The sequence below is a fragment of the Ranitomeya variabilis genome, chromosome 6 (genome assembly GCF_051348905.1).
Source record: "Ranitomeya variabilis isolate aRanVar5 chromosome 6, aRanVar5.hap1, whole genome shotgun sequence".
Classification (NCBI taxonomy): domain Eukaryota; kingdom Metazoa; phylum Chordata; class Amphibia; order Anura; family Dendrobatidae; genus Ranitomeya; species Ranitomeya variabilis.
The window spans coordinates 455,228,689-455,254,473 of NC_135237.1; the positions used below are offsets into that span (position 1 = coordinate 455,228,689).

At 41.9% G+C, this 25,785-nt stretch overlaps 1 protein-coding gene across 1 annotated transcript in view; it reads left to right on the forward strand.

The window, feature by feature from the left end:
- RP1 (RP1 axonemal microtubule associated) overlaps window positions 1–25,785 on the forward strand; it is a 729,254-nt gene that overhangs the window by 514,051 nt on the left and 189,418 nt on the right. The window contains exons 40-43 of the mRNA XM_077271713.1: window positions 1,713–1,841; window positions 6,454–6,635; window positions 17,262–17,348; window positions 20,605–20,737. Coding sequence (XP_077127828.1) covers window positions 1,713–1,841; window positions 6,454–6,635; window positions 17,262–17,348; window positions 20,605–20,737 — 531 coding nt within the window. The remainder of the gene's footprint in view (window positions 1–1,712; window positions 1,842–6,453; window positions 6,636–17,261; window positions 17,349–20,604; window positions 20,738–25,785) is intronic.

A 25,785-nucleotide genomic window follows, 5' to 3' on the forward strand; every position in this document is an offset into this window, starting at 1 on the left:
GACGATTGTGAGCTGCCATTACATCAGCCTATCCTTCACATGGTAACTATATGCCATAGCTTCTTCAATTTGAAAACAGTACTCCTGTTTAGTCTCCCATAAAAAGGGATCATTTTTATTCAGCTTGAGCCTTTGCAATTGCCTAATCATTTTGTCGTTAGCAGCCAAGTTGTGAACACTGTTATGAGCTGGTGGTTTAGGAGCAACATGGGACGTGCTCTGGAGGAGGTGGTACCTGTACTGACCGCAGTTCCTGAGCTTAACACAACACTAGAAGTAGCCGTGGGATGTTCCTGTCACTCCCTAGACACCTCGTCACAGCCGGAGGACTAACTACCCCTAAAGATAGAAACAGGAAAGCTATCTTGCCTCAGAGAAAATCCCCAAAGGATAGGACAGCCCCCCACAAATATTGACTGTGAGTGGAGAGGGAAATGACATACGCAGAATGAAACCAGGATGTAGCATTAGAGGCCAGTCTAACTAGATAAATAGAACAGGAAAGAATACTGTGCGGTCAGTATTAAAAACTAGAAAAATCCTCCACAGAGTTTACAAAAATCTCCACACCTGATTTAAGGTGTGGAGGGTAAATCTGCTTCCCAGAGTTTCCAGCTTAACTGAATAAATCCATACTGACAAGCTGGACTAGAAAAAACATAGAAAGTGCAGAAGGATTAAGTCCACAACAAGTGGACTGCAAAATAACAAAGCAAGGACTTATCTTTGCTGAACTGGTAAGAATATCAGGGAAATCCAAGCAGAGATGTGAATCCAACCAGGAACCATTGACAACTGGCACAGGCTGAAGGATAGAACCAGGCTAAATAGTCGAGCCAGAAAGACAATCAGTGGAAGGAGCTGCTGACTACTAAATCCAAGGAGCAGCAGTACCACTTAAAACCACCGGAGGGAGCCCAAGAGCAGAACTCGCAAAAATGCCACTTGCAACCACCGGAGGGAGCCCAAGAGCGGAATTCACAACAGAACACCCAGAAAGGGAACATTTTTACATTGTAGTTGTCAAACAATAACTTCTTCACGTTCAAAACAGTACATCTGTGTGTACCTAATTACAGTAAATATAATTTTTGAACTGCTTGCGTAAAAAGACTCCGTTTGCACCGCCTGTTTAAAAAACACAGCAACGCATGCATCTGCACCCTAAAAGAGATTTTTGAACTGTTTGTACAATATAAGTAGCTTAAAAAATGGGAAACTGCTGTGTGTTGTTAAATTGGCTGCTGGTTAACATCAGTTGCTATCTGTGTCCAGATAGGTTGAGATCATTTGGACATTACAAATGCTGTGTTCACATTACTCACCTCAAGTTCAATAGATTCCAAGGGGAATTCAGAGTGGTATACACATATTTTCTAGGCAATTGGAGGCTTTTTAACTATGTAATTCGCATAGAATAAATTCACTTCAAATCAAATTGTTAAGGAAAATTCACCAAATTTCAAAAGATCCGATCATCTCTAGTCATTTTGCATGGCTTTATAAAGCTTTATTTACTTACATTATTTACTTTATGAAGCTATTCTTTGGTGCAATAATGATAATCTAATCAAAGTAATAATGACAAAACTAAATAGAGATATGGTTTTATCTAGTATACTTATCAGACCTACTAATGAAGAAATATGATTATCTGGAGACATTTTAAACATGAAAACTAATTTCCATTTGACAATTTTTTTTTTGTTTAGATTCGTGGTTCCTAGAGAAAATCATTGTCAAAGAAGATTACTCTTGCACCTGTCACACATTTTATTACAATGACTGGATCACAAGCCTTTCGGGAGAAGAATTGACTGAATCTGTAATTATGCTGACAGGTAATGCCATAGTTAAGGCCCAAATTATGCTAGTTATAGCGGGTTATTCTTTGAATCATTTTCATTCCAAATGTCTTGGTATGCTGGGTTATCTTTTTAAAGGGAACCTGTCAGCAGGATTGTGGTGAGTAACCTACATACACTGTCAGGTTGGCGCCGTTATGCTGATTAAAGTGATATCTTGGTTGATGAAATCTGTCTTGTCGTTGTTTTTTAATCTTTATTTTCAGTTTTGAGTTAATGATATGCCTCTGCCCCATAGTGGCCTGTGGGGCGGGCCTTTATGTGGTGCTCTGCTTAGCTATTCATCTGTATGGCTTCTTACAGGTCATTAACCCCTCAGTGACCTGCCCCTAGTTTACATAATAAATATTATATATATCTTGAAAAAAAATCCCCTTCCGAAGACAGGCGTCACCGATGGTTCCTGCGCTGCAGCATCATCTCTATACTGTATAATGTGTATATAATCCTTTTCTTTCATGTTATCCATAAATTCCTAAAAAAAAAAAAAATCAATTTGTAAATGGCGCCGGTCGTGCCTGCGCTTGGCAGCATCTTAGTGGAGACTAGCAACATGGATCACCAATAGCTGCTACTGCGCAGGTGCGGCCGACACCATTTTCAAACTGATTTTCTGTTTTTTAGTAATTTATGGATATCATGAAAGAAAAGGATTACATACACATTGTACAGTACAGACCAAAAGTTTGGACACACCTTCTCATTTAAAGATTTTTCTGTATTTTCATGACTATGAAAATTGTACATTCACACTGAAGGCATCAAAACTATGAATCAACACATGTGGAATTATATACTTAACAAAATGTGAAACAACTGAAATTATGTCTTATATTCTAGGTTGTTCAAAGTAGCCACCTTTTGCTTTGATGACTGCTTTGCACACTCTTGGCATTCAACTTCAACTTCACAATTGTGTTCCACTTGTTCTTGATTCTTCACCCAAAATTTACATTTGGTATCTTTGTTTGAAGCATGATATGTGGGAGAAGGTTGAAAAGTTCCAGGGGGCCGAATACTTTCGCAAGGCACTGTAGATACAGCCAACTGTTTTTTTATATTTTAAGAATTTCCGGAACACTTAGTTACAACACAAACTAGTCACAATTAGTAGTTGTTTCGGGACATCATCCACAGTTTCACATAAAATTTCTGTATATTATTTCCAGTTTTCCAATGAACTGTGCCTTTCTCATCTAGGTCTCATGCCATGTAACATTTTTGGGGACAAGCCCTATTTCTCATTTTAGTTGCCAGTTGCTTGCTATAGCTGTGGACTACAAGTAGATAAATAAACGTGGATTATGGAGAGTTAGATAATGTTAATTGTACTTTATATGATCATAATTTCTGGAGTAGCTGAAAAACCCTTGTTAATTGCTGCAGGATTTTCAATTTCAGATTGATTTTCATTGCGGAGCCTAAATGAGCGGATCACCTGCTGTGCGAAATTCATGTCATCCATTTGCCTTATTGTTGACTTACATCTATACTAGCAATTTTATCAATTTTCTATGGGAACATATGGGAACTCTGTTTTCAGCAAATGAATCACTGACAATACTACAGCCAAAAAAATACTAATGTGTTACTAGACTCTTAATGAGGGCAATGACATACTAGCGAGTTTCTTCTGTGACTGTTCTTAAAGATATTCCTAAAATCACAAAGTGGATGCCACACTAGCACCTGGAATAACAAATCTTAATAACTGATGACAGGGTCTACATTACAACACATCAAGAGAAATCCTAATTAAAAACCAACATCAAAACAAAAATCCTTGAGAATGATTAAAGCTAATGTGTACCATCGGTGAGAATTAATTAAAAAAACATGTCGTAAAATGCTGTTTTAATAATCCCTCATACAAAGATGTCATGAACATCATATTTATCGTTGTTGCCCTTTAATAAGGTAGTACAGGTAGTCCGAGCAAGTGCTATTGGACCCTGCAGGTTCCTCTTTGTTTATTGGATAGTGAGAAGTCGTGTTGGATTCTCCCATACAAAAGAAACAATGTTAGCAAGTGGAGTGGGATGACCTTGGGGGGGGGCTTTCACATTGTGTTCTTGCCCATGCTCAGTGGTCCCGTCAAGACTTGCATCTGAACCCCCCACAAAATGGGATTTGGATGTATGCACTGACAGAGCCATTGATTAGAATGATGTCAACAGAGTAAATGCTCTATAGTTGATTATGTTCAGCCTTATACACCTACTGGATGTGGCACTCAGAAGTAGCAGAATGCACCTACATGTCTATCTTCTGTTGATGTATATGCCTGAAAATGATGCACGGCAGAGCACACATTGACACCATTATAGTCAATGGCCAGGTTGGCACATGCGTCCAAATCCAATTTTGCCAGTGGTTCGGAAGCAAGCCCAGATAAGACCACTGAGTGTGGACAAGAACGCAGTATGAAAGAGACCTAAGGATCATGGAAATGACCAGAACTTTCTACTAATATAGGTCTTCAGAATGCCCTTAGCACAATCAGCAGTCAGTCTATGTAACCATTGAAATAGGCACACCGCCAGGGCCGGCGTCAGCACCCGGGCAAGTGCCGGGGCCCTGAGCAGGCAGGGGGCCTGCTCCGGGCCCCGGCACTTGCGAAACTTACCTCTCCCAGTTCCAACGCTGCAGCGTCTTCCATCCTCTGACTGTGACGTTCAGGTCAGAGGGCACGATGACGTCACCAGTGCGTGCCCTCTGCCTGAGCAGTCGCGGCACAGAGAGCAGGAAGACGCCGACAGTGAGAAGTCCAGAGCAGAGCAGCCTCAAGCAACGAGAGGTGAGTATTTCTTTTTTTATATATATTTGGAGCAATATATGGGGACCATCAGAAGGGGCCCATATATGGAGCATTATATGGGGCTAATTCTACATGGAGTATGTTATGGAGCCAATAATATAGGGATCATCTTATGGGGCCAATTCTATAGGGAGCATTATATGGGGCCAATTTAATATGGAGCAGTATATGGGGCCAATAATATATGAAGCATCTTATGGGACTAATTATATATGGAGCATTTTATATGGCCAATTATATATGGAGCATTATATGGGGCCAATTATTTTTGGAGCATTATATGGGACCCATTCTGTAAGGAGTATTATATGGGGCCCATTCTGTATGGAGCATCATATGGGGCCCATTCTGTATGGAGCAATATATGGGACTCAGTATACTGTATGGGGCATTATATGAGGCCCATTATATATGGAGCAATAGATGGGGCCCATCATATACTGTATGGAGAATTATATGTGGCTAACTATACTGTATGGTACATTATATGGGGTCAATTCCGTATGGAGCAATATATGCGGCTCATTCTGTATGGAGCACTCTGTGGTGCCCATTATATGAGGCTCGTTATTCTGTATGGAGCATAATATTGGGCTCATTATTCTGTTTGGAGCAATATGGGGCTCATTATTCTGTATAGAGGACTATGTGGTGCCAATTATACTGTATGGGGCAATATATGGGGCTCATTATTCTGTTTGGAGCAATATATGGGGCTCATTATTCTGTATAGAGGACTATACTGTCCGGTTTATGAGCTAATGTAGAATGCACAATAGATATCACTCATGTAATGTAAGAAGTAAGTGAAATCTTTGGCATTGTACTATACCTATATTTCTCTGCTGTAGCCATGCATTATGAATTGTGGTATGTGTTAAAGGGGCCGACTGGGACTCTTTCGCCCAAGGCCCATGAAAACCTGGAGCCGGCCCTGCACGCCGCCATAGTAGCTGAGCAACCCACCATTATTTCTTCTAGGTTTGGAGATGGGCAAAGTTCAACATTTTTTTCCAATGAACCAGTTTTCTGTAGTGGAGAAAAGAAGGTCACATAAAAGACACCAGAATCTAAAATGGTGAAATACGGATCCATCTTTCAGCATCTATTCATATATATTTGCATGTAAAATTTGCGGCTGAAGAACCTTCTCCACATTTTACTTATTTATATTCAACAGGCTGTATCAAGATATCAAAGATCTGTTGACTGATCAATGTCAACATCAATGTAAAGTCAAATGTTGCCCTGAGAGAACATATTTTTGGCAGATTTAGGATATAGATTAACTCCAACCAAAATTCATGAATCACACAATTGGGAAATACACCACCAGACTGAAGGAAAAAAAAAATTGGTCTCAGCTTTATTTTCTATTCACTCATAGGTTTGACTTGATATATATATATATATGTATATATATATATATATATATATATATATATATATATATATATATATATATATACATACGTTTGTCAAAGAGAAGCTAGCATTTTTTTAATACTTTCAATAAAATAGGAATAGATATTTTAGTTCTTTGTATCAACAAATCCCGAAGCATTCACAGTCCTAGAATTGTTCTCTTCCCATGTAGACTATTCAGCATCACTAATACAAACTGGTATAATATCCAATAACAAGATACAAATGTGAATTACTTGTTGTATAGCAGATCTGATTCCTGGATTAATATATTATTCATAAACTAAACACGTCTGTGTGTGCTTATGATAATTATGTCAAATCCCTGCATTCATTACTTTTTAGAATCCACTGTGGAACTGAATAAGATAAATTCTTTCGACACATCAACAAAAGGAAAATGGCAACTACAAGTGCTGGGTACTCCAACATTAGAAAAGGACGTGGATTTGTCTGTCGTTGTCTTTGGCAAACATGGGAAATCTTCATCGCAGAACGTAGCAAACATGAACTGGGATTCTATTATGGTGCGAACTATCCTAACATTATATGTATCATGCTATATTTGCAGTTTATTAAACAGTATATGTAACATGTTCTTCTCATGCAAGATGGGTGAAGCAATGGTTCTCCTTAACTCCTTCCCGACCCATGACGCCACGTAGGCGTCATGAAAACCCGTGCCAATCCGACCTATGACGCCTATGTGGCGTCATGGAAAGATCGCATCCCTGCAGATCGGGTGAAAGGGTTAACTCCTATTTTACCCGATCTGCAGGGAGAGGGGGAGTTGTACTTCAGCCCAGGGGGGGTGGCTTCACCCCCCCGTGGCTACGATCGCTCTGATTGGCTGTTGAAAGTGAAACAGCCAATCAGAGCGATTTGTAATATTTCACCTATGAAAATGGTGAAATATTACAATCCAGCCATGGCCGATGCTGCAATAGCATCGGCCATGGCTGGAGACCCCGATCTGCCCCCCCCCCACCGATCGCCCCCCCAGTCGTCCTTTCTGCCCCGATCTCCTGTCCGCTCCCCTCCTCCCTCCTGTCCGCTCCCCCGGTCCTCTTGTCCGCTCCCCCGGTCCTCCGATCCCCCCCCCGTGTTCCGATCCCACCCCCCCATACTTACCTAGCTTCCATGTCCCTCCCGGTGTCCGGCCGTCTTCTCCATGGGCGCCGCCATCTTGGAAAATGGCGGGCGCATGCGCAGTGCGCCCGCCGAATCTGCCAGCCGGCAGATTCATTTCAAGTACATTTTGATCGCTGTGGTAGGTTCTATCACAGCGATCAAAATAAAAAAATAATAAATAAACCCCCCCCTTTATCACCCCCATAGGTAGGGAACCTAATAAAATAAAGAAAATATTTTTTTTTCTTTTTCCACTAGGGTTAGAACTAGGGTTAGAACTAGGGGTAGGGTTAGGGGTAGGGTTAGGGTTACGGGTAGGGTTAGGGTTAGGGGTAGGGTTATGGCATGTGCACACAGAGCGGATCGGCCGCGGATCCGCAGCGGATCGGCCGCGGATCCGCAGCGGATCGGCAGCGGATCCGCAGCGGATCAGCAGCGGATCGGCCGCGGATCGGCTGCGGATCGGCAGCGGATCGGTCGCGGATCCGCAGCGGATCGGCCGCAGGTGAAATCCGCACAAAAAAACACTGGAAATCTGCTGTAAATCCGCAGGTAAAACGCAGTGCCTTTTACCTGCAGATTTTTCAAAAATCGTGCGGAAAAATCTCACACGAATCCGCAACGTGGGCACATAGCCTTAGGGTTAGGGTTGGAATTAGAGTTAGGGTTGGAATTAGGGCTAGGGTTTGAAATAGGGTTAAGATTAGGCTTGTGGTTAGGGTTACGGATAGGGTTAGGGGTGTGTTGGGGTTACAGTTGTGGTTAGGGTTGGGATTAGGGTTACGGTTGGGATTAGGGTTAGGATTAGGGTTGGAATTAGGGTTACGGGTGTGTTGCGGTTAGGGTTGTGGTTAGGGGTGTGTTGGGGTTAGGGTTGTGATTAGGGTTATGGCTACAGTTGGGATTAGGATTAGGGGTGTGTTGGGGTTAGTGTTGAAGTTAGAATTGAGGGGATTCCACTGTTTGGGCACATCAGGGGTCTCCAAACGCAACATGGCGCCACCATTGATTCCAGCCAATCTTGCGTTCAAAAAGTCAAATGGTGCTCCCGCCCTTCCAAGCCCCGACGTGCGCCCAAACAGTGGTTTACCCCCACATTTGGGGTACCAGCGTACTCAGGACAAACTGGGCAACAACTGTTGGGGTCCAATTTCTCCTGTTACCCTTGCAAAAATAAAAAATTACTTGCTAAAACATAATTTTTGAGGAAAGAACAATTATTTTTTATTTTCACGGCTCTGCGTTATAAACTTCTGTGAAGCACTTGGGGGTTGAAAGTGCTCACCACACATCTAGATAAGTTCCTTCGGGGGTCTAGTTTCCAAAATGGGGTCACTTGTGGGGTGTTTCTACTGTTTAGGCACATCAGGGGCTCTGCAAATGCAATGTGACGCCCGCAGACCATTCCATCAAAGTCTGCATTTCAAATGTCACTACTTCCCTTCCGAGCCCTGACTTGTGCCCAAACAGTGGTTTACCCCCACATATGGGGTATCAGCGTACTCACAACAAACTGGGCAACAAATATTGGGGTCCAAATTCTCCTGTTACCCTTGTGAAAATAAAAAATTGCTTGCTAAAACATCTTTTTTGAGGAAAGAAAAATTATTTTTTATTTTCACGGCTCTGCGTTGTAAACTTCTGTGAAGCATTTTGGGGTTGAACGTGCTCACCACACATCTAGATAAGTTCCCTTGGGGGTCTAGTTTCCAAAATGGAGTCACTTGTGGGGAGTTCCTACTGTTTAGGCATATCAGGGGCTCTGCAAACGTAACATGATGCCCGCAGACCATTCCATCAAAGTCTGCATTCCAAAACGTCACTACTTCCCTTCCGAGCCCCGGCATGTGCCCAAACAGTGGTTTACCCCCCATATGGGGTATCAGCGTACTCAGGAGAAACTGGACAACAACTTTTGGGGTCCAATTTCTCCTGTTACTCTTGCAAAAATAAAAAATTCTGGGCTAAAAAATATTTTTGAGGAAAGGAAACACATTTATTATTTTCACGGCTCTGCGTTATAAACTTCTGTGAAGCACTTGGGGGTTCAAAGTGCTCACCACACATCTAGATAAGTTCCCTTGGGGGTCTAGTTTCCAAAATGGAGTCACTTGTGGGGAGTTCCTACTGTTTAGGCACATCAGGGGCTCTGCAAACGCAACCTGATGCCCGCAGAGCATTCCATCAAAGTCTGCATTTCAAAACGTCACTACTTCCCTTCCGAACCCCGACGTGTGCCAAAACAGTGGTTTACCCCCACATATGGGGTATCAGCGTACTCAGGAGAAACTGGACAACAACTTTTGGGGTCCAATTTCTCCTGTTACTCTTGAAAAAATAAAAAAATTCTGGGCTAAAAAAATATTTTTGAGGAAAGGAAACACATTTTTTATTTTCACGGCTCTGCGTTATAAACTTCTGTGAAGCACTTGGGGGTTCAAAGTGCTCACTACACATCTAGATAAGTTCCCTTGGGGGTCTAGTTTCCAAAATGGAGTCAATTGTGGGGAGTTCCTACTGTTTAGGCACATCAGGGGCTCTGCAAATGCAACCTGACGCCCGCAGAGCATTCCATCAAAGTCTGCATTTCAAAATGTCACTACTTCCCTTCCGAACCCCGACGTGTGCCAAAACAGTGGTTTACCCCCACATATGGGGTATCAGCGTACTCAGGAGAAACTGGACAACAACTTTTGGGGTCCAATTTCTCCTGTTACCCTTGGGAAAATAAAAAATTGTGGGCTAAAAAATCATTTTTGAGAAAAGAAAAATTATTTTTTATTTTCATGGCTCTGCGTTATAAACTTCTGTGAAGCACTTGGGGGTTCAAAGTGCTCACCACACATCTAGATTAGTTCCTTGGGAGGTCTAGTTTCCAAAATGGGGTCACTTGTGCGCGAGCTCCAATGTTTAGGCACACAGGGGCTCTCCAAACGCGACATGGTGTCTGCTAATGATTGGAGCTAATTTTCCATTCAAAAAGCCAAATGGCGTGCCTTCCCTTCCGAGCCCTGCCGTGCGCCCAAACAGTGGTTTACCCCCACATATGGGGTATCATCGTACTCAGGACAAACTGGACAACCACATTTGGGGTCCAATTTCTCCTATTACCCTTGGGAAAATAAAAAATTCTGGGCTAAAAATCATTTTTGAGGAAAGAAAAATTATTTTTTTATTTTCACGGCTCTGCGTTATAAATTTCTGTGAAGCACCTGGGGGTTATAAGTGCTCACTATGCATCTAGATAAGTTCCTTGGGGGGTCTAGTTTCCAAAATGGGGTCACTTGTAGGGGAGCTCCAATGTTTAGGCACACAGGGGCTCTCCAAACGCGACATGGTGTCCGCTAACCATTGGAGCTAATTTTCCATTCAAAAAGTCAAATGGCACGCCTCCCCTTCCGAGCCTTGCCGTGCACCCAAACAGTGGTTTACCCCCACATATGAGGTATCGGCATACTCAGGAGAAATTGCCCAACAAATTTTAGGATCCATTTTATCCTGTTGCCCATGTGAAAATGAAAGAATTGAGGCTAAAAGAAATTTTGTGTGAAAAAAAAGTACTTTTTCATTTTTGCGGATCAATTTGTGAAGCACCTGGGGGTTTAAAGTGCTCACTATGCCTCTAGATGAGTTCCTTGGGGGGTCTAGTTTCCAAAATGGGGTCACTTGTGGAGGAGCTCCAATGTTTAGGCACACAGGGGCTTTCCAAACGCGACATGGTGTCCGCTAACGATGGAGATAATTTTTCATTCAAAAAGTCAAATGGCGCTCCTTCCCTTCCGAGCCTTACCATGTGCCCAAACAGTGGTTTACCCCCACATGTGAGGTATTGGTGTACTCAGGAGAAATTTCCCAACAAATTTTAGGATCCATTTTATCCTGTTGCCCATGTGAAAATGAAAAAATTGAGGCTAAAATAATTTTTTTGTGAAAAAAAAGTACTTTTTCATTTTTACGGATCAATTTGTGAAGCACCTGGGGGATTAAAGTGCTCACTATGCTTCTAGATAAGTTCCTTGGGGGTCTAGTTTCCAAAATGTGGTCACTTGTGGGGGAGCTCCAATGTTTAGGCACACGGGGGCTCTCCAAACGCGACATGGTGTCCGCTAAAGATTGGAGCCAATTTTTCATTCAAAAAGTCAAATGGCGCTCCTTCCCTTCCGAGCCCTGCCGTGCGCCCAAACAATGGTTTACCCCCACATATGAGGTATCAGCGTACTCAGGACAAATTGGACAACAACGTCCCTGGTCCAGTTTCTCCTTTTACCCTTGGGAAAATAAAAAAATTGTTGCTAAAAGATCATTTTTGTGACTAAAAAGTTAAATGTTCATTTTTTACTTCCATGTTGCTTCTGCTGCTGTGAAACACCTGAAGGGTTAATAAACTTCTTGAATGTGGTTTTGAGCACCTTGAGGGGTGCAGTTTTTAGAATGGTGTCACTTTTGGGTATTTTCAGCCATATAGAACCCTCAAAATGACTTCAAATGTGAGGTGGTCCCTAAAAAAAATGGTTTTGTAAATTTTGTTGTAAAAATGAGAAATCACTGGTCAAATTTTAACCCTTATAACTTCCTAGCAAAAAAGAAAATTGTTTCCAAAATTGTGCTGATGTAAAGTAGACATGTGGGAAACGTTATTTATCAACTATTTTGTGTCACATAACTCTCTGGTTTAACAGAATAAAAATTCAAAATGTGAAAATTGCGAAATTTTCAGAATTTTCGCCAAATTTCTGTTTTTTTCACAAATAAACTCAGAAATTATCGACCTAAATTTACCACTAACATGAAGCCCAATATGTCACGAAAAAACAATCTCAGAATCGCTAGGATCCGTTGAAGCGTTCCTGAGTTATTACCTCTTAAAGGGACACTGGTCAGAATTGCAAAAAACGGCAAGGTCATTAAGGCCAAAATAGGCTGGGTCATGAAGGGGTTAAAGAGACCACCTGAAAGTTGAGTCTTACAGTTAAAGCTCCATGTAAGAAAAGTATGTAAATTGTCTCTCATAAACCTCTCAAGTACCATCTGTTTGCAGTATCTACACTATGTTAGTGTCTTACGGTCGACGCGGTAATGAGCTTTGCAGCACAACCAAGTAAAGTACCAAGCCAAAAACTCCATTCCAGACAGATTTTTCTGGGCATTTGTCCACAATGTAGTGTACAGTGTGGCTTGGAAGAAGTCTGGTCTTTTTAAGGAGAATCAACACTTCCCCATGTGGCATCAAGATCTTTGCACTAATGAGGGGCAAACACCCTGAAGCAGGCCTTCTACAAATGAGTTCCTGGCTTGCCATCTATTCTTGGTCATGTTGTAAGGCTTGATAAAGGGTCAAACATTGACTGATAGTTGGTACTTGAAAGATAGTTTATTTTCTCAGTTCCATTTCTTCTGTTGAAGCATTTTCTCATTTGACTGGGATCCTATAAATTATCATATTATATTGTCTTGCTGTGATGCCCTAAGTGTCAATATATCAGGATTATAAAATAACATACACTGTAAGAAAAATACTCAAAATCAAAAAATTCAGATGTGACCATGTGTGACCAAAATATATCGGTAGTTTCTTGGTGCTATCCTTACAGCGTTGCTGAGATAGAAACCTGCTCTTCAATATAGCAAAAAGATGACTACTGGCTATTTGTTTCCCTTAACAAAATTGTACCTCTAGAGAGAATAGATATATATTTTTATTACTTAACAAGGCCCTATTTTTTATCCATTCGTAGGAAAAAGGCCATTTAATTCGCCAAGCAATCACTCATATGTTGGCTTTTTGGACCTTTATTAACCTGCCACAAGTACATCTGAATGCTCATTTTTAATTGAATCTGTACCAAATACGCCGCTCATTTTATAAAAGCGTGTTTTAAATAATAAGGTTTGTCTATAAGGATTTCTAATATGCAACTTCCAATAAGATTAATCCACCAAAATCTATTTGTAATCCTTTTTAAAATAATCAGAGCCTTTACAGTTTTGCATACTTAGGCTGTATGTATTCATTTCAATTATAATATATTTTCTAAAAATCCAACATAAAAAAAAAAAATTATTTCAAATTTATTGCTTGGGGTTAAAGTTCCTCCTGCATTTGAGCAGAAGCAGGTCAGGTCTCTGGCTGTCATACACAGACAAATATACTGAAGAGAATACAGAAGCAGGTTATTACTTCTTCTATGTTCTATTTCACTAACATCAGCACCTGCTTTTGTAAGACCTAGCAATCACATGATTGCTGGTGTTTGCTGGCATAGCAGTGCTCCTGGGTCCCAGCAGACCCAGATCAGTTTTGTAGCTTATGTTACTGTAGTGTGCTGCTTTCCCCTTTAACTTGGACTCTATAGATGCCTAAGTTACAGTGGAAAAAATATCAGTAAAAGTAAAAAAAAAATCAGATCTTTGATGATCTCTTGTGAAACAAATGATATGCAATATAAATATATACATAAAAACATGCAACAAAAAATCCCCATTGCAAAGAAGTAATAAAATCAGATATTTTCATATTTTATACCTTTACACATACATGCAAGAAAGAAAAACCATACACATCAGTCATCTAGATGACCATAGTAACCTGTACAATTAATTCAGCATTTTTTTGGTGTAAACTATGAACACTAAAAAATATAAACAAAAGTTGAACAAAAAATCACTTTCTTCAATATTTGAATTACAAAATAAAATTATAAATTACATTTTTAATTTATATATACACCAAAACAGTGTTAAGAAGAAGAGTGATAACATTTCTCGGTCAGAAAACAAAGCCTTATGCAACAAGATCATTGAAAAAATAAATAAAGTTATGGCTGCTGTAAAGCTATGGACAAAACCAAAAAAATGTATGTTAGTAAGGTTACAGAAAAGTGGATTGACCAGAGGAGTATCAAATTCAAGTTGAATTTCCTTAAACTCATGGTTTCAACCAAATTTGAACACTTTGAGACTCAATTTGCAGAACAGCAACAAAAAAATCCTGGCACCATTTCTCACACTGGTGAAACATCAACATGCTTTGTAGCTATGACATCTAGCAGATTATTGGGTCAGAATCTGGTCCATCATACATCAGTGGAGCACAATTTGTACGGCAGAATTGTTTTCCATTTAAAGAGTCACTGGGTAAGCCTCTTTCTACTGTAGAGTGTAAGCTCTTATGGTCAACAGGATCCTCCCTCCTGTAGAGTGCAAGCTCTTATGGACAGTGGGGTCCTCTCTCTCCTGTAGAGTGCAAGTTCTTATGGTTTGCGGAGCTCTCTTCTATAAAGTGTAAGCGAGAAAATTTCACAAAGCCAGCAAATTTGAATTTCCAAAGATCAACTGATCCCTAATTAAGGTCCTTTTTGGCATAGTTATTATGGGGTAAAAGAGCTTAATGAGAGACCGTACTCAGCCCAAAAAAATTAGATCAGAATATCAAGCCATCTATTTTATGCTACAAAATTAGTGTTAGAGACCCAATTTTGTCCCAGAACCTGGATCCATCAGAGAGCTCTCTCGTAGCCTGGGGGCTATGCTAACTCTACAAATGTAACTTTACTATTTCTATATTTTCACTTGTACAGTATTTAGGTTTGTGTGTATTCACAGTATTTTATCTCTTATCACCCTATGAGGAATGTATAAGTCATGGAGCAAGTGAGGGGAGTGTGGATCGTGTTCAGGAGCTAAGCTCAATCCACACATGGCAGATGCTGGCTAAGTTACATAGCCGGCATCTGCCTCTAACTGCCATGGCTGGAGCTGAACTCTGCTCGCTCCTATCCATTTAGAGGTTGTTGTCAATCCCTCTAAGCCAGGCCTGGGCAAAGTGTGACCCGCGGGCCACATCTGGCCCTCTGGCTGTCTCAGTCCGGCCTGCAGACAAAGACAGCCGTGGGGCTGGAAATCAGAGGTCCACTGGCCGCATGGTGCCTGCCTGCTTGTTGTCTCCATGTGCGGCTCTGTGCTGCACCCACCACTGACCTCTTTGGTGCTGCACACATGGGGCGACATGGTGCGCACACATGGGGGGACATGATGCTGCACACATGGGGCAACATGGTGCTGCACATGAGGGGGTGACATGTGGCACATGGTGCTGCATATGGAGGCAACATCCTTCACATGGGGAGGCTATGGGGACGACATGCTGCACATGAGGAGGCGATGGGGGTACATGCAGTGTATATAAGAAGGCTGTGTGGGGCTCATGCAGTATATATAAGGAGGCTGTGTGGGGCTCATGCAGTATATGGGGAGGCTGTGTAGGGCTCATGCAGTATATAGGGACCCTGTATGGGGATCATGCAGTATATAGGGAGGCTGTATGGGGATCATGCAGTATATGGGGAGCCTGTGTGGGGCTCATGCAGTACATGGGGAGGCTGTGTGGGGCTCATGCAGTATATGGGGAGGCTGTGTGGGGCTCATGCAGTATATAGGGACGCTGTATGGGGATCATGCAGTATATAGGGAGGCTGTATGGGGATCATGCAGTATATGGGGAGCCTGTGTGGGGCTCATGCAGTACATGGGGAGGCTGTGTGGGGCTCATGCAGTATATGGGGAGGCTGTGTGGGGCTCATGCTGTATATGGGGAGGCTCTGCGGGGCTCATGCAGTAAATGGGGAGGCTGTATGGAGCTCATGCCGCATATGGGGGAGGCTGTGTGGGGCTCATGCAGTATATGGGGAGGCTGTGTGGGGCTCATGCAGTATATGTAGGGAGGCTGTGGGGCTCATGCTTTATATAGGGGGCTGTGTGGGGCTCATGCTGCATATTGGGGGAGACTGTGTGGGGCTCATGCCGCATATGGGGGCTGTTGGGGAGGCTCATACGATATACAGAAGGGGCTGTGCTCGATTTCAAACAATTTATAGGGGGATGTCAGTATACTTAATTCTGCTCAATATTAAGTTATACAATTAATATAAATATAATGACCAATAATATAATAATTATAATATATTGATATTAATATTGAGCAGAATTCATTTCGGCCTATTAGTTCAGCCCTCCACAATGGTCACGGTCTCTCATGTGGCCCCTTGGGAAAATTAATTGCCCACCCCTGCTCTAAGCAGTATTTAAATGTAACACACAGAAGTGCTCATGTGTACCACTTTCAGTATAGTAAATAGTATACAGTGTATACTGTAATATCAAGCTCATTACTGTAGTATTGCAGTGTACACTAAACGTGACCAGATGGTTGCAGGTTCAACTTCCCTGTGAAGATTAAAAAAAGTATATATATATATATATATATATATATATATATATATATATATATAAATTTAAATCACTACTTTTTCTTCCATTAAAAATACTGATATGGGGAAAAAATATATCTGGTATTGTTGCATCTGATCCACCAAAATATAAATGAACCCATACAGAAACATCAGAATTTTCCCCAAAAAATGCAAATAGAAGAAATGAAAATAGTATCAATAAAACCATGAAGCCACCACATGCACTGACCTGGAGAATTATGCTTTCATAATTCAGTCATTTTTACTGTGCAATGAATAGTGGAAAAATAAAACCCCAAAAATGACATTGGTTTCACTAGTTCATCACAATTGGAACTTTTTTCACATTTTTCAGTACATTGTATAGTAAAATGAATGAGGTCATTCAATATTACAATTCGTCCAGCAAAAAAAAACAAGCCCTTATATGTCTATGTTGACAAAAAAAAAAAAAAAAGTATGCTTGGTAAAGGGGGAAATAAAAATGAAAGGGAAAAATTATCCGGTTGTTCAGCTTATTGCTAGTTAGAGGCATCCCTGATATTATCATATACCAAATTATGGATATACAAAACATATTAACTTTATCAATATTTCTACCTAGAAAATGACACTTACATAGATAACGTGCCATAATATTCAAAAAAATTTGCAATGTAAAAGACAAATTTTCCAGCTTCATAGAACAAATTCTATTACTTGCATTATTGTGCCTAGTATTATACATAAATATTCTGATTTAGAAGTAATTTCTTATATGATCACTTCTGACAGCTGAGTATTGGAGATATCGGGAATATAATAAAAGCTTCCTTCCTGTCCACGGGTCTGAGCTTTGAGAGAAGACTCCACTTACAGAAGGTACGTGTCACATTAATTGATTGTGATTGCTTGATAGAAATTCTACAGTGGTTCTCACCAGTAATTTCCTAAAAAGAAAAACTCTTTAAAGTCATATGCATTGCAATGAACAAATGCCCTTTGAATAATTTTCAGCCTGGTTAATACATAACAAATGAGCTTTAACAATGCACAAGATGTTCTTTTATGTCTTCCTATCATGCAGTATTCATCCGAAATACCACAGTGCAGAGAATATAGCTTTTATTGATGTCTATGCAGTGGGCACTTTTTCTTTTTAACAATCAACATTTTCTTATATGTGCAGTGGTTTGGAAAAGTATTAAACCCATCCCCTCCCTGCTATCTATCTCACAACCAGGAATTTCAGTTTGTTTGAGGGTTTGCACCAGGTCATGCACAGAACATTGTCCACAACTGTGAACATTTGGTTCTCTTTTTATTGTGCAGCAAACAACAAATAGGATAAAATAACTGAAAACTTCGGTGTGCGTAACTTTTCATCCCCCTAAAGTCAGTACTTTGTAGAGCCTCCTTTTGCAGCAATTACAGCTGCAAGTCACTTTGGATAAGTCTCTGTGACCTTTCCACATCTTGCCACTGAGATTTTTGCCCTTTCCTAAAGACAAAACTGCTTAAGCTCCTTTCTCCTGTCCCTGCTGCCAAAAAACATCCCAGCAGTATGATGCTGCCACCTCCCTGTTGGGGATGGTGTTTTTGGAGAGATGAACTGTGTTGGTTTGGTGCCAGGCATAACACTTACCTTGCTGGCCAAAAAGTTAAATTTTGGTCTCATCTAACCACAGCACCTTCCTCCATACATTTGGGTTGTCTCCCAATTGTTTTTGGCAAGCCCAAAAGGAGCCTTACAAATTTAGGTGTAAGTAAAGGCTTTTTTCTGCCCACTCTTCCGTAAAGGCCACCTCTATGGAATGTACAGCTTATTTTGGTCATATGGACAGGTACTTCAGTCTCCGCAGCTCCATCAGGCATACCTTTGGTCTCTGTTCGGCCTCTCTGATTAATACCCTCCTTGCCCTGGCTGAGAGTTTTGGTGGGCGGCCCTCTCTTGTACTTATACTCGAGTATTAGTCGACCGAGCATAAGCCGAGGCACCTAATTTTTCCACAAAAAACTGGGAAAACTTATTGACTTGAGTATAAGCCGGGTATGCATTGTCCCCTCATCCCTATCCTGGTATGCATGGCTCCCCATCCCATCCTTGCATGCATGACTCCCCGTCCCCATATGCATGGCTCCCTGTCCTTGTATGCATGGCTCCCCGTCCTTGTGTAAGCAGGTTATGGGATGCAGTGACAGACAGAGGTAGAGCAAGGGTTAACACAAAATTTCATTTTTTACAATAACTACTCCCCTCAGGGAGAAAACACAACAGGGATAATAGGTCAGCAGAAGACGGAATCGGGAGCAAGGAAAAAATGGGTGTGGAGGGAAAAAAAAGAGAAAAGAAAAAAATTAGTTCCAGGTGAGAAAACAAAGGAAAGCAAAAATAATTTCCTCAACTACTGTCGACTTCAGGAAACCAGTTCGTTACAGAGAGTTTGTTAGTGTCAAAACTGTGACGCATAGATGTCCATTATGATCCTCAAAATAATGACGTCTCTGATCCTGACAATGGTATTAATCCCTCAAGATCTGGCGTATTTTTCTTAACGTTGACGTATATCATCCTGACAGCGGTGGGGATTCCCCAGAGTACTGTCGGTGTGCAATCGATAGGGATGTGATGAGACGGGTGTCACACAATTTCTCTTTCCCTCAGCGTACCGAGATCTCGTGTTGCCTGTCTCTGTTGTCAAGGAAGACATCTCCTCAAAGCCAATATCTAATTTCCCCCATCTAAGCGTGTGGGCGATTTACGTGATGTCTCTGGGATATTTTCCTCATGGTGCACGATATCGGCAGAAACCCGGTACATTGTGGTCGGTAGTCTCTATCTAAAGGCACGCGCACAGCCCCCACTATTTCTGTCAGTTTTGCACCTCAATGTAATGGGAGCCACCTCAGTTCAGCGAGCTTTTCATCCCCGTCCTGTCGGCACAACCTTCTCTCTACCTGACGCGCATCCTTCTTTTTTACTGTTAATCAAGTTCCACCCCTTTTTGTTTCCAACCGTGCACTCTGCCTTCCCGCCAAGTATTCCTGGTCTCTCGTGCGCTGCAGCCCTATTAGCTTGCCCATGCTCCCATCTTCCCTGTATAATCTGGGTGACAGTACCGTTGGTCCTGGACCCTTCACGGAAAAGATACGCCTGGTTCGGGTCTTCTCCTTACACTTGTATGCATGTCCCCCCTTCCTTGTATGCATGGCTCCTTATCTCGTATCCTTGTATGCATGGTTCCTATAAAAAAAACACATACTACTTACCTTCCCTGCGCGCCCTCGCTGCATCTCGTTCTGGCGCCAGCAGCTCTTCCGGCCAAGCGATCATGAGTCCCCGCTCATTAAAGTAATGAATATTCACTCCACACCTATGGGAGTAGAGAGGGGTGAATATTCATTATCTTAACAAGCGGGGGGCACGTGATCGCTCGGCCAGAAGACTGGCGTCGGAAGGAGATGCAGTGAGGATGCACAGGGAAGGTATGTAGGCTGTGGCTGTGACTGTGAATGCTATAAGAGAAATGAATATATTCAGCGCAGTGAATATTAATTTCTGTAACTCTGCCCGCTAGAGGCTCCTGCCTCTGTGACCCGCTGCTCCGCCGCTGCCCCGCCGCTGCCCCTCCCCCTCCATCTTTCTGGGTCAAAGATTCGTGTATAAGCCAAGGGGGGCGTTTTCTGCACAAAAAAATGTACTGAAAAAATCGGCTTAAACACAAGTATATACGGTTTGTTGTTGCTAGTTTTTACAGGGATTTTTTAATTACACACGTTTCATTCTATGTTTTTCATTACTGTGATTTCCAAAGACTATGCTGCATTTAAATTGCAGTCACTGATCCTATAGGAATCTAAACCTGTTTACATCAGTTATGAATTGATGGATGCTAAATTATTATTGCAAAATTATTTTTAGTAGAAACATGATATCCACGTAAAGCATCTCCGTCAAGTTTCATTAGTCTGAAATTAATCGTGTTCAAGTTTTCACTAGATAACGTGTAATATTATGCTTAGCAATATCTTTAAATCAATTTTATTTAAAATCTAGATAAAAAAATGTGTGTATGACTGAAATAAGAAACAGTATTGTCACCCAGTTGATTTCTCAACAATATATTTCTCTATTAAGATCCGTATGAGAGATGTGGATACCAACCAAGAAATAGGCTTTTATCCAGATAATGTCTACTTACCTGGTGATGATGGCACAGAGAACGTGGCTGAATTAGCAGCAGTTTTCCCCAACCAACCACCATTGGATGGTAAGGTTTTAACCTGAAAGGTGATCTGCACCTTCAATAAGTCCTTTCCAAATGTGCTGTTTTAGGATGTAGGATATTCTTATATAGCTGTGTCTTACACCCAGCCTCCAGCTGTTCACAATATTGAAGAGCATCTGTATGTTACTGGGTTATACATTAACTTCAGTGAAACCAATCCATTCTTCTATATCCAGAGAAACCAGACGGCTAAATGGCAAAACTCTGTAAGTTGACACAAACATGGCCTTCAATAAAGTGAGGATACCGGGAATACATTTCCTACTCTAGTACAAGTATATCTCCTTGTGCATAACAGTTCACTTTCCTCTGTTTATTTTGGAACCCGAGATGATGCAATATACTGTCATGGTAGTAGTCCGGCAAATGCTGGCAAAATAGGACCATACCTGTGTGGTGAACTGAAACACAGGCAAACGAGTGGACAATAGCCTCAGTAGTAAGCTCTTCAAGGCTCTACAGTCCAATTTTATGTTTCACCATGACCAAATGTACTTTCCATTACTTTAGAGCAACATTATCCTTCCAAAAATCAGGCACTCAGAATTTTGATGTTTTATTTTATGGGAAATGGAAAGAGTGTGGTTAAAGATTTGTGACGTTCCCTAAAAAAATGACTTCTGACTTATAACTCTTGGAAAGCCCTGGATAACATATAGTTTACGGGCACATGGGATCATGCTGCCCCCTCACTGCTACTCTACATTTTTCTATCTCTTTCCTTGTTTTGTGGTTACAGGGTTAATTTGTGTTATTAGATTTGTCATCTACAGGTGATTTCATTCCCAAGTTACATGATTAGCTTCTGCATGGCAAAAGGATTGTGATTGGCAGAGGGTATTTTGTTGGGCTCAAACATGGCTACTTAAAAATTCCACCTGCACGCCGGTTCTGGGTAGTTTACTTCTGAGCTCTGGACAAAGAACAACATCATTCTGATGGAAGACCTTTTGAATCAGCTGCTGAGGAAAGCTTCGGTGAGCGGGGGTGAGAAGTGGCTCTAAAGATGCCTGCATGAAAATGAAGCCCAACATTCCAGTCCCAGTGCGTTGCATGGGGAAGTTGTCACTGTAATGTCAGAGAGAAGAAACAAAGAGGCATTGAGAGAAGAGGACGACGTGACAGCTGTGGTTTGGAGGTTAATGAAGAGAAGTCGGAAGCAGCGCCATTGCTACTCACCTCCAAAGTCCTGGAAAAGAAGTCGAGGCAACCGAAGGTTCGATTCACCGCCTGAGGTACAAGCTCATGAAGCAGAAAGTACAGGAGTAGTGGAGCAGAGCGTGTAGCCGAACCCACCAGTGGGTGAGATGTCAAGAGCAGAGCGTGCTGAGGGTTTTTCTTTAGCAGTGCAGCTGGGGGTAGACTTCCATTTATGGTGGGGTTAGTAGTAAGCCATCTGTGACTCTGCTGAGTAACATATTGATGTTTTTCAAAAGCCTTGCTGACATAGCTAAATATGCGCAAGGTAAAATGTTATCATTTGGCTTTCATTTGTTGCCAGCAGTCAAAGAAAACAATTTGGCAAAATGAGTATGTTGATTTGTTTTTCTGCCTGCTAGTTAACAAGGATTTACATAGAACTGAAAGAAAAAAAAGTGAAGTAGGAGGAGAAGAGACAAAGTGTTGGAAAGTAATTTAATAATTGGTTGCAGGCGCTATGCATTTTTTTCATCTGTATTGGGAGAGAAGTGCCCTGAAAAATGTTCAGGTCTTTTCCAATATGTGGACAGCATATAGGAGCGCCTGGTTATTATATCATTACATGTTTAGGCAAAAGTTGGCAGTGCACCCTTCAATGAAATTGGGTAAAAAAGATGTGTGTCTTTGGGTAAGGCCGGAGTCACACTGCAGCGAGATACGGCCGAGTCTTGCAGGTTAAAAAGAAGCTCTGGCATTGGTACTCTGGAGCGGAGCGTGTGGTTCCATGTATTGCAATGCGGCCGCCCGCTCCGCTCCGGAGTGCCGGTGCCAGAGCTTCTTTTTAACCTGCGAGACTCGGTCGTATCTCGCTGTGTGTGATTCTTTTAAATTTTGGCCTGCAGAATTTGGTTGAGAGAGCGGTGTTGTGGGGGGGTCTTCTCCAGTTGAAAACAGAGTCGGCTTGTGGGTGGTTGCCTAGCTGGACATTGATCTTAATGTGATTTTAATATGTTATTTATTGGGATTGAGACGAATAGAAGATTTGAAAGTAATATTTATACATTTAATTGGTAGCCCAAAATAAACACCAAAGCCTTTTACTGCCAAATTCTGCTTTGTGTGTTGTGATTCTTGTCATGGGTTGTGTGGGGGTGCAGTTACGATCCCATGGAAACCCCTGGATAACGTATATTTTAGAGGCACATGGGGTTGTGCTGCTCTCCCTCGCACCTACTTTCTATTTTTCTGTCTTTCTCCTTGTTTTGTGGTTACAGGGTTAATTTGTGTTATAAGATTTGTTATCTACACTTTATGCAGTTAATAGCACTCTGTGTCTGTACTGCTACATACTTAGGCAGTTAACTGGTTTATGCAGCTTTACATGAACACCCGAGCCTTACACTATGGCTGGTGCAAACAATTAAAGCAATTGTTACCATCCACCTCTCGTGTCTCCCCTTTTCCTCATAGTTTGTAAGCTTGCGAGCAGGGCCCTCATTCCTCCTGGTATTTTGAACTGTGATTTCTGTTATGCTGTAATGTCTATTGTCTGTACAAGTCCCCTCTATAATTTGCAAAGCGCTGCGGAATATGTGGCGCTATATAAATAAAAATTACTATTATTATTATCTACAAGTGATTTAATTCCTGGTGTCACGTGATTAGCTCCTGCATGGCAACAGGTTTCTGATTGTCTGAGGTTTTTTTTGGTGAGCTCAAATATACAGTAGCTACTTAAACTCCTCTCATGCAAGCCGGTTTGAAGCAATTTACCTCAGGATCCTGGAAGAAGAACATTGTCCCTCCCCTATGGTTGAAGAATGCATTGTCACGGTGTTTGTTAGTGGGTGGTCGCTAGTGTTGAGCATTCCGATACCGCAAGTATCGGGTATCGGCCGATATTCGCGGTATCGGAATTCCGATACCGAGTTCCGATACTTTGAGGAATAATTAAAAGTGTGGGCACATCCTGTTCTGCATGTTAGGCATGTAACTACTGGCATGGCTGTGATTGGCTGCTGAAATGATGTCATGATGCACTATAAAAGTCGCCGCTGCCATTTTGGGTTCACTCTGCTGTGAATTCAGTTAGGGACAGGACGCTGCTGTTCTGACTGAGGGCCAGTTTTGAGATAGCGATTTGCTTCATTGTGCTTTACCCAGGCTAATTTAGCAACCGCTATGTGAGAACCCTGTTTTTGCCGTGCAGCGCTGTTCACGGCTGTCTGCAAGGTGTCTGTGTGAGTGCAGCTCACTCTGTAGTCTGGTCTGCAGCCACCGCTGGTTGTAGTCAGCTCAGCGTGCGTCACTGCCTCATACTGTTCCATTGTCCTTTTTTCAATTAGTATAGAGCGGGTAATGGTGTGCACTCTGGTCAAGAGTTGTGGAGGTGCTGGTAAATCGGACCGTGTGGTCAAGTCAATAGTAAAAGAAAAGTACCGCACACTCAAAGTTGATATGATGCAAAAAGGTAAATGCCAGATTTATTAACACAAAAAAATGTCAACAATTGCCACTGTGTAGGTTTGTAGTGAGGAAACCCAACGTTTCGACCCTCCCGGGTCTTATTCATGGGGTTACTTCACTCTTTTGTTACACATACATAGGGGTGGCAGTGTTGGTAGGCAAGACAAAGGTCCTTTACAGTATAACCTTGTAAGTCCAATAGTAGCTTCTATAAAACAGGCCAGGGGGTCCTGTATGGGGTAAGCTGCAGCAAAGTGAGGGGTCCTTAAAGTGGATCTGTTAGCAGCTCCTCTGGCATGCGTAGAAGGGTCCTGTACAGGGTGAATAGTAGCCTGTAGGGCTGTCCTGTTCTGTACAGCGTCCTGGGATCAGCGGCGCATCCCGCGCCCAGCTGTATGGTCCTGGAGAGTGGACCAGGACCATACAGCTGGGCGCGGGATGCGCCGCTGATCCCAGGACGCTGTACAGAACAGGACAGCCCTACAGGCTACTATTCACCCTGTACAGGACCCTTCTACGCATGCCAGAGGAGCTGCTAACAGATCCACTTTAAGGACCCCTCACTTTGCTGCAGCTTACCCCATACAGGACCCCCTGGCCTGTTTTATAGAAGCTACTATTGGACTTACAAGGTTATACTGTAAAGGACCTTTGTCTTGCCTACCAACACTGCCACCCCTATGTATGTGTAACAAAAGAGTGAAGTAACCCCATGAATAAGACCCGGGAGGGTCGAAACGTTGGGTTTCCTCACTACAAACCTACACAGTGGCAATTGTTGACATTTTTTTGTGTTAATAAATCTGGCATTTACCTTTTTGCATCATATCAACTTTGAGTGTGCGGTACTTTTCTTTTACTTTTTTCAATTAGTGCAGCCTGCTGCACATTTTTTCAAATGTATCCTATTAGTGGCTTTCCATCCGTATCCTGCTAGATTGTGGAAAAACACTATATAGGATTACATAGAAGAGCTTTTTTGGCCTTGCAGCGCCGTTCACGGCTGTCTGCATGGTCTCTGTGTCCCTGCATGCCTTTAATGTCTCCTCCACCTCCCCCAATACATCCTACATTATTCTTAGTTGTTTTCCTTCATGTAGAATTAACCTACAAGGAAAGAAAGGGTTTATTTTAATTCCGATATTTTTGTCCCATTGACTTGCATTGGTATCGGGTATCGGTATCGGCGATATCCAATATTTTTTGAATATCGGCCGATCCAATCCGATACCGATACTTCTGGATATCGGAAGGTATGGCTCAACACTAGTGGTCGCCTATCTAATACTAGGTGGACATTGGTCTTAATGTGATTCTAATATGTTATTTATTGGGATTGAGATGAATTGATGGTTTTAAAGTACACTAGCCTGAATTTCCTGCTTAAGAGGTAGTACATTAGAGTGTTTAACACCCACTTGATG